General features: G+C 52.8%; 5 protein-coding genes across 5 annotated transcripts; 1 reads left to right on the top strand and 4 right to left on the bottom strand.

The window, feature by feature from the left end:
- Positions 1-34: 34 nt before the first annotated feature.
- GNI_099810 (hypothetical protein) lies at positions 35-376 on the bottom strand (the record flags this gene model as incomplete). Its single annotated transcript, XM_011132815.1, has 1 exon — positions 35-376. One exon carries the CDS (start codon positions 374-376, stop codon positions 35-37), a length of 342 nt encoding a protein of 113 aa, XP_011131117.1.
- Positions 377-706: 330 nt separating this feature from the next.
- Positions 707-1,167, bottom strand: GNI_099800 (hypothetical protein; the record flags this gene model as incomplete). The annotated part of the gene is made up of 2 exons (XM_011132814.1): positions 707-861; positions 906-1,167. 2 exons carry the CDS (start codon positions 1,165-1,167, stop codon positions 707-709), a joined length of 417 nt encoding a protein of 138 aa, XP_011131116.1.
- A 1,094-nt stretch (positions 1,168-2,261) lies between these two features.
- Positions 2,262-2,830, top strand: GNI_099790 (hypothetical protein; the record flags this gene model as incomplete). Its single annotated transcript, XM_011132813.1, has 2 exons — positions 2,262-2,543; positions 2,639-2,830. 2 exons carry the CDS (start codon positions 2,262-2,264, stop codon positions 2,828-2,830), a joined length of 474 nt encoding a protein of 157 aa, XP_011131115.1.
- A 74-nt stretch (positions 2,831-2,904) lies between these two features.
- GNI_099780 (cysteinyl-tRNA synthetase) lies at positions 2,905-4,641 on the bottom strand (the record flags this gene model as incomplete). Its single annotated transcript, XM_011132812.1, has 1 exon — positions 2,905-4,641. The coding sequence occupies one exon, from the start codon at positions 4,639-4,641 to the stop codon at positions 2,905-2,907; it is 1,737 nt and encodes a 578-aa protein (XP_011131114.1).
- Positions 4,642-5,958: 1,317 nt separating this feature from the next.
- Positions 5,959-6,447, bottom strand: GNI_099770 (hypothetical protein; the record flags this gene model as incomplete). The annotated part of the gene is made up of 2 exons (XM_011132811.1): positions 5,959-6,139; positions 6,236-6,447. The coding sequence occupies 2 exons, from the start codon at positions 6,445-6,447 to the stop codon at positions 5,959-5,961; spliced, it is 393 nt and encodes a 130-aa protein (XP_011131113.1).
- Between the last annotated feature and the right edge of the window lie 2,326 nt (positions 6,448-8,773).

Here is an 8,773-nt window from a genome sequence, read left to right as displayed (position 1 = left end):
GCTCCAACGTACCCTCCCATAGGGTACCGAGCAGTCAGCTAAGTCGATTCGGGACGTACAACTTTTTGGTCTTACGGTGTTCGTAGGGGCCGTCTTCTCTTTTGAGGAGGTTTTGCAACTCATCCACGGGGACGTCGTCGTCCTTCACAAGGAACTCGTTACGTGACGGTAGCTGGAATAGGTTCTGGCTGACCTCGGCGAAATGGACTGCAAACGGTCGATTACCGATGTGCGTAGCATCGAGATCCCGATCATGGTCCTCGTCGTCTTGGAGCCTAGACAGGGCATCGGCGACGTAGTTGTTATCTCCTGGGATGCAACTGAACTTTAAGTCGTATTGAAGGAGCAGAGGAACTGCTGGAGGAACAGAGCCCATCGACCTACCTTGCCTGTGTCAGCCTTCGCTAGGAAAGTGAGATTGCGATGGTCGGTAAGGCCCAGGGTGGGTCTCAGCCGTATGTAAGCGTCCCACTTGGTCACAAAGTATTTGACCGCCCACAATTCTCTTTCTCTCGCGTCCCAATTACTGAGCTTGGGTGAGCTTCTTGCTACCGTACTCGATCACTTCCAACCTGCCATCGTTGACCTGACCCAATACCGGGTCGGGAGCTACCAAGTAGTCAGCATTGCCCCGGTTACCAGTCGCATTGGTGCTTCGTGGGAGTCACGCCACGCGAAGCTTTAGGTCTTCCGGCTGTTCATGAGCTCATGTAAGGGCTGCATCTTGTCGGAGTACCCTGGCACGAACCTTCGGTGGAACGAGAGTAAACATAAAAGCGACCTCAACTGCTTGTAGTCTTTTGGCGAAGCGACTGCTCAACGCCTCCACCTTTCCAGGCTGGGGCTTGATGCCGCACTTCCCTACGGCATGACCAAGCGAGGGGATTTCCCGCGGAGCCACTCACGTTTGGCCAGCTTCAAGAAGAAGCCATTGCCGATACAGATTCGCATCACCTTATTTAGGAGTTCAAGGCATTCCTGTCCGCTGTAAATGACTATATCGTCAATATAGCATTCGACGCCCTGGCCTAGAAGCGCATCAAAGCTTGATTCATTGCTCTCTGATACTCCCCCGGCGAGGTTTTGATGCCGAAGGGCACAACATTGAATTCGAACAGTCCCCAAAGAACGCGGTGTTTTGCTTACACGCTTCACTGATGGGAACATTCCAGAACTTTCGGTTACAGTCGAGAGCAATATGGTAGGAATGGCCGGACGTCTTTTGGAGATTATTCCGGAGGAGGGGAATAGGGAAGGCGTCATCTGTTTATTGACTTGCCGATAGCCTATTACGGCCCGGTAGTCGCCTGTTTTCTGTGGGACTATGAATGGACGAGAGCTCCACGGCGATTTATTCGGACATATGACGCCTTTCGAAAGCTGGGAGTCTACCTGGCGCCTGAGCTCTTCCTCAGCAGCCCTCTAGGGCCCACATAATCCATGCCTACTCTACTCATGCTTACTCTACTCACGAGTCAGAAACTATGGCATTGCGTTGAAGCAGTCATGACCGTCTCATCCTCGTCCTAGCTAGCGGGCCGCATCGTGAAAGGGGTGGCTCGCTCGCCCTTTTCACGATGCGGCCCGCCGTCCACTCTCACGGCCAGCGAACACCTGCTGGTGAGCCAATCGGGAGTGGTTACTGTTTGGTCGTACTAATGTTCGGTCGCTCCTCCACTAGACACCCACAACACGACGACATCGCCGGCGGGTCTCCTCTCCTTCCGACGAAAAAACCTTCTTGCGTTAATTGTCCCAGCGGTTCTATTACCGACGGACTAAGACACTGAGAAGACACATCACCCACACGTCGGCAGCCTTTCTGTTTTTTTAAAGGCGCAGGCCTCCCCACACAGCCCGCAGGCCGTAACCACACCCAGCACCACTTGTTCATCCCCCTGCCATTCCGCCTGCAACAAGTGCTAAATGCCCTCGTCCGTGGTCGTCAGGACTACCGGAAACCATCAGCGACACCAATCGAATCGGAATTACATGACTGCAAGTGCGACCCTGCTGCTGTTGAACCCAGGCCCTTGCCAAAAACCAGCCAGTCAGCAAAGGCCAGTCAGCTGCGGGTGGCAGAGCAGGCAATGGTCACCGGCCTGGTTGTTGGTTTTTTAATATGACGGACTTTGTCTTCCCGAACGCCACAGACTACAAGGTCCTTGCAGACATCCAGGCGCTGGATCAGCGCATCGACGGACTCACACAGTGTGCACAGAGGCTCGGGGTGGAGCAGACGGATCAAGCCTCCTGGTAAAATGCATCACTCTTTCGAGACGCCACTCTTTCGCAGGACCGCAGTCCTCTCGGACCTTATCGCCTTGGCAGGAGCATTCCATATGGCCGTAAAAGAGGTGGTACCGCGGCTCCAGACGAAAGCGGTGGTTCCCTGGAGTCCGTCGCTGGATATCAACCTCTATAATGAAATCCCGAATCTGCTCAGCGTCATCCGTGAACCGGACGACGCCCGAGAACTCGCGGAAATACCCGTCACCCAGCCCCTATCGATTAAGGCGGACATAGTCAAGCGCAAACTGCGCGTAACCCCACCCCCCCCAGTCCCGCGCTCGGTCTCACACACATGTTGCTCGGTCTCACACACATGTTGCTCGGTCTCACACACATGTTGCTGCAGGCCCAAGACATGATGATTATGGACGCAATTCGCGGCATTGAACAGGCCGCCCAAAAGTGGTCGCCGCCGCTGTCCCAACTAACGAACAGCGTCAGTTCCCGCCTCACTCCCTTCCAGATCCAGAAGCAAACTGAAGCAGTTCAAAATGTCATTGCTGCCATTCACAGCGGAACAAATCGGGAGCAATATTAAAAACGCAAACACACGCACAACTTGTGCACACGTGTGCATAGCTTGCACACGTGTGCATAGGTTGCACACACAGCCTACATGTTGAGCTCCTTCCACATGAAGCCCTTCTCGCCCTGATCCTCGAGTCGCACACCGAGCGCTGTGAGTCTCTTGTCACGGATTTCGTCGCAGGCCCCGAGGAGACTCCGGGCCACGTCCCGGGCGTCGTCCATGGTGGCGGACTTCTTCATTAAGCCACGGCTCTGGTCACGTACTTGGTGTCGGAACTCACCGAGCAGGTCCATGACATCGGCGAACCTCTGGTCGACTCCGCCAGCGGCGGCTTCACTGACATACCCGAAAATGTTTTCAGATTCGACCAGCCCGAAGACTCTCATCAGCCGGTGCACGTGACTGGTGACCTTGATCAGCAAGGTGCCTTTGTACTCATCGGCAGACTGTTCGGAAATGTACTTGTTCACGTCCGTAATGAGCTGCTGCAGAGCACCGACAGCCGACGGGGTGTCGAAATTGTCGCAAAGGGCACTATGCACCTTGGATTGGCACGCATTCAGCTGTACAAGCAGGCTACGGTCCTGCTGGTTCCAGTGCTGGTTTGCGGCCGTGCAGCACTTCATGTCCATCTTAGCGTCGCCCGGAGTACTCCACTCAATCTCAAGTTTAGCCGCCTTACGAATGAGCGTCTTCATAGTCGCAAAGAAGTTGCTCAACGTTCGGTGAATCTCCGCCGGCTCCTTCATGCTCTCTCCTTTCGGGTGGTAATTCATGGGTTGGTCCCAGCGATGCAGGAGCACTAGGAGACGCACGATCTTGGGATCATAGTTTTCAAGAATCGCGGATATCGTAATGAAATTTTTCAGACTCTTGGACATCTTCAGTCCTTGAATGTGCAGATGTCCAGAGTGCAGGAAATAGTTGACCCATTGTGGGCGGTTGAAGTTGGCTTCAGTTTGCGCCAACTCGTTATCGTGATGGGGGAATCGCAAGTCAATACCACCCGAGTGAACGTCAATCGGGAACCCCAAAGCATCAGAGGCCATGGCCGAGCACTCAATGTGCCAGCCGGGGCGGCCCCGGCCCCAAACAGATTCCCAAAACGGCTCACCCTCTTTCGCCTTCTTCCAGAGCGCAAAATCCAACGGACACTTCTTCTCACCAACCACGCCCAAGCTGCCCTCACCCTCCAGCACGCGGGCCTCGTCATTCACTGACCAAGGCTCCATGCGTCCGTAGACGTGTTTCTCGGAATTTCGGAAAGCCGTCGTATCAAAGTAGACTGACCCGCCGGATTCGTAAGCGTAGCCGTTGTCGATAATTTTCAAAATGAACTTCTGGATCTCCGGAATAAATTCGCTAACTCTGGTAATGATGTCCGGCATCTTGCAGTTCAGCGCTTGTAAATTCCGCCAAAAATCGTTCTCGTAGTAACGAGCTAGCTGATTAGGCGGTATGTGTAACTCTCTAGCGCGAGCAATAATCTTGTCGTCGATGTCCGTAACATTCATGCACATGTTAACGTTGTAACCAAAATAATCTTCCATAATGCGTCGCAAAATGTCAAATGTAATGTAATTCCTGGCATGGCCCATGTGCGCACTATCGTAAACCGTTGGTCCACATCCATACCAGTTAACGGTGTTGCCGTTCTCCGGTATGAACGTCACCTTGCCTCCCGCCATTGAGTTCGACACCTTCAATCCAGTGACGAACGCATTTGTCGGGTTTGGAGCAACCCAGTTGTCCGCAACAGAGGAATGACAAGTCGCCTGCGCCGGTTCTGCAGAAACTGTACTCTCCGTCTGGTGCGGCATTGCCCTAAAAATTTGCCACCCAAAAAAACCTTGTTCAGGGGAACTCCGCGCGCGTGCGCGCAAACATTCTCAACACCAGCTTTTTTGCGCAGAACGTATTCGAACGTTGGGAGCAGATTAAGATGGGCCTAGGCGCCGTTGTTTGATGCAAGCAGAGCATTAGGGGCTCTCTTGACCCCGAGATTCACCGTCCACTTCAACTTTGCAGTCCCAATCCGCTGGTAATGACACAGAGTTCGTTCATGTCTTTACGTACCACCGTAATGGCTTTTTCGGCCGCCAGCTGTTCCGGTTTGGTCAGGTTGGGGCCACGGTTAACACAAGGCATTAGTGCGTTGCTATTTTCCGGCGAGGCATTAGTGCGTCGCTACCTTCCGGCGGCTGTTGGACATTTTCCTCCCGGGCCAGACACGCAAAGTCCTCGACTACGCCCCGTCGCAGTTCTCTTTAAACGACGGGCAAGTCTTTCATCTCAGTAACGAGCCTTCTCGGGCCTTGGATCCCTCGCACTTACAAAGTTTTTTCCAAATGAGCCTGTACACCCAGCTACGACACATCCGCCATTTTCTTTTCCGTAAGCCTTGCTGACTGATTTTCAGGCGGCATCATCCTGAACCAGCACGGATTCTCGGCGGAGTCCGCTATCATTTCGTCCACCAGCTGTTTTAGTTCTCAAGCCATCCTATCACGAAGGGTGACCTTCACAAAGAGTTTGTTGGTGGCGCGGCGCAAGTTAGCCATGAGGGTCTCTTGTTTTCGTAATAATTAACCTGGTTCAAAATAAACAAGCCTTCCGGAATTGATAGAGGTTCCCGATCGCGAGGTTCGCTTGCAGGGATTTATTCGTTCGCCCCTCAGCCCACGCGGTGTGTAGTGTTTACAAAAAGTCCCTGATCTGAGAACACAGTTTTCTGACTGAGCACAGCCGTTCCCTCCTAGACCAAGAACACACCCCTTTCCTTCTAGTCTGAAACCACAGCCCTTCTAGGTGGAGAGCACAGCCCTTCTAGAACACATCCCTTCCGCCCTAGACTGAGAACCTAGCCAGAACACGGACCGTGAACACAACCGTCCCAGGCAGCGCTCCTCGTCGGAGAACACAGTCTTTCCCCCCTGTACCGGGAACACAGCCTTTCTGCACTGAAAACGTATCAACACTTCGAACCCACGGCCTTACAGAAAACCCTTTCAAACTTCGTTCTCAACACGCGCAATGATGCTACCGTTCGGACTGAAGACCTCAAAAATCAAACCATATACAACTAGGTAACAATTGCTACGCGAATCTTCAACGCCTCAACCAGATAACCACTAATATCATGCAACCACTGATTCGAGACGTCCGATCGGCGCGGCGCTTTCTAAAACTTCCAGGGCCCCTGGAACACGAGGCCCTAATGGATCATCGACGATGCTGCGAACACGAGGCCCTAATGGATCATCGACGATGCTGTCTCTTTCCTTCATGTTCTCTTGTTCGGCATCACGGCGGTACCGCCTAAGATGTGCGTCCGACAGTACGTTTTGAATTAACTCACCTTCGTCTTCGACTCCTCTTCTTCTTCTTCTTCGTCGTCGGCGTTAAGTTACTCACAAGACCCCGCACTGTATCTGGTCAGGAGATGACCAGGGGCCAGCCGCGGCAAAATGGAAAACGTCTTCCGGATAGTTAATTCGTTCCTTGGCTAAGCGGACTTCTTCGGGTACCACCACAAACTGAATACCTTGTTTCAACTTTCGTTCAGCGTCCTCCTTCGCTTCCTCCGCTTCTTTCTTCGCCAAGTCGACGGCATCCTGAGCGGCCATCGCCTTCCTCTTCTCCTCCTCCACAGCTTCTGAAAGTTACTTTGCCTGCCAGTCTTTCCGGCATGTTTATTCGTGTCAACGACTCGCTTCAGCTCCTCATCTGCTTCCGCCGCACACCGACTCGCTTCTTCACTGGCGGTGTGGTCGGCGACGGCCTCCGCCCGCAGGCGGTCTTGAGTGTGGTCCATTTCTACCTTCCTTTCGTTAAAAGCACGTTCTTTTTCGGCCTTCTGGGTCTTCAAGGCGGCATTCTGGGTCTTCAAGGCGGCAGTCTGGGCCTCCAAGGCGGCATTCTGGCCCTTCAAGGCGACCTCCCGGCGCCATTCTGGGCCTCCCGGGCCTCACTTAGCTTTTGCGGCGCCACTTCATAATCTAGGAGTTTGTTTAACTTAGCCTGGGTCGCCTCGGCATTTTCGCGTGTCTCGATGGCACTTCCCTGAACTTTTCTATTTCCGCGAGCGTCGGATAAAGTACACGGATCGGATTACGTTTACTGAGCCAACCTCCCATCTTCGAATGTGATAGCGTGGGTCTGTCAATGATCACGTGCTTTTTGAACTTACTGTTTGTGTATTTCGATGAGAAAATTAAGGTCGCAGAGTTGCTGCCTTAGGAACGAACCTATTTACGTAGTAGAATATAGACGTAACCCCTCGAGTCGTCCAGGGATATAACGATCTCTGAAGAAATTTCTATACATGTTTTTGGCCACGCCTCAGTTCCCGCAACTAACAAGTATAAATGCGAGGACAACTGACGGCCGGACATTGTAGCCAACGACGGCGAACACAAGGCCAACGGGAATAGCGCTGCCGCGGCTCCTCTATCCATTATGGAGGCATCAGTGTGTGCCGGACCCCGTTGTGTCGCCTTCGGTAGATTTATTTTATTGGGGCGTGAACCCTCTACATCGTAACACACGGTTCTGCCCTCAAGTCACAACCAGCGGGTGCCAAACTCACGCGCGGAGACCGAGACCGAGACCCGCCGAGTGTGAAGAGGAACGGGTGGGAAGGCGAAGCCCTCGCTTGGGCGAAGCCACAGGCACCAGGTGGCGAGCAGCCCCCGCCCGGCGTTCCGACTGAAGCGCGGTACCGACAAGAATAAGTCAGTGGCTGGTTGCAAAGGGTGTAATTGACTGGGTGTTGAAGCGGAAGGTGCAGGGCCGTAGTCGTTGGCGAGAGGGCCGTGGGAGCTTTGAGTACGTGAAGGAAGTAAGCCCCAGCCCCAGCTGCGGAGTGCCCCCCCCCTGTCTCTCGGACGCATGTGCGATTATGAGTTTCGCTTTTTCTGTTCTGAGGTCCTGGAAGACGCCCCAGAGCCCCGATTGGTCTTGGATGTTTTTTCTATCCTGTTGTGCTATCTGGTGTATGCCACGAATCATGAAAAGAGGATTTCACATTGTTGTCTGAAAGCATTCCTGAAGACGAACATGATTCCACAACTCATTGGTCCACTTGACGAGCGAGTTATCTGTAAGGAAATGAGTTGTGATGACCAAGTTGTAGCGACCAAGTGAGGAAGGGGGTGGGTCATACCGATGGGAGCTTTGAGCCATACAACCCCCCTCGGACTAGAAACCACGACTTTCTGACGTTGACAAACTCCTGTGATTTCTGCATATCCGTTACGAGATGTTTGTAATTTCGCCTCTTCTTTAAATTCAACTTGTATAGGGACTTGATCGCACGTCATTGCGCGCCATAGGTTGTTAACAGAGTCTATTACCTCTACTACAACTCGGACTTCTTCGTTCAAATAAGACCCCATCATACATCCATTGATTCTGTTGAAACATATATGAGTGGCATTACAGGATCTCAATGTGATTCAAGACTAATTGGAACTCACCTTCTAGGCGCCATCTCGGATTTTTTAATCGAATTTTTACCTTGTTCGATTGCTGTGCAGTTCGACACCGATGGCTGTGCAGGTCGCCACCGATGGCTGTGCAGGTCGCCACAATATTATTCCGCACCAACAATGTCCCTGCAGGCTTGTCCCTTCGTGTTATTTCTGGACTCTTCTTCTCAATTTCAGAAAAACTTCAGACCCCCTCCATCCGATCTACCCCAGTACGTTCCCGTGCGATCGGATTATATATAGTCAAACCTGTCAAGCTTGTGTGACCACCTTGTGTCCAGCAAAATGGCTCACGGCTTTTGTCTGGATCAGGGTAGAGATTTTGTGCTCCCCTTCTCACGAATTCTCTTAGCTGAGCGCCTTCTCTTAGCGCCGACAAGAAAAAGAAGGGTTTGTTGGCGCCAGGAGAGGACGTCAGCATGCCAGTGTTGAACCTCCTGGGGGGGGGGGGGGGGGAGGGGGG

This window comes from Gregarina niphandrodes (assembly GCF_000223845.1).
Source record: "Gregarina niphandrodes unplaced genomic scaffold scaffold00020, whole genome shotgun sequence".
Lineage (NCBI taxonomy): Eukaryota > Apicomplexa > Conoidasida > Eugregarinorida > Gregarinidae > Gregarina > Gregarina niphandrodes.
The sequence above is the reverse complement of the archived record's forward strand: the minus strand, read 5'-3'. Positions and strand labels throughout refer to the sequence as shown.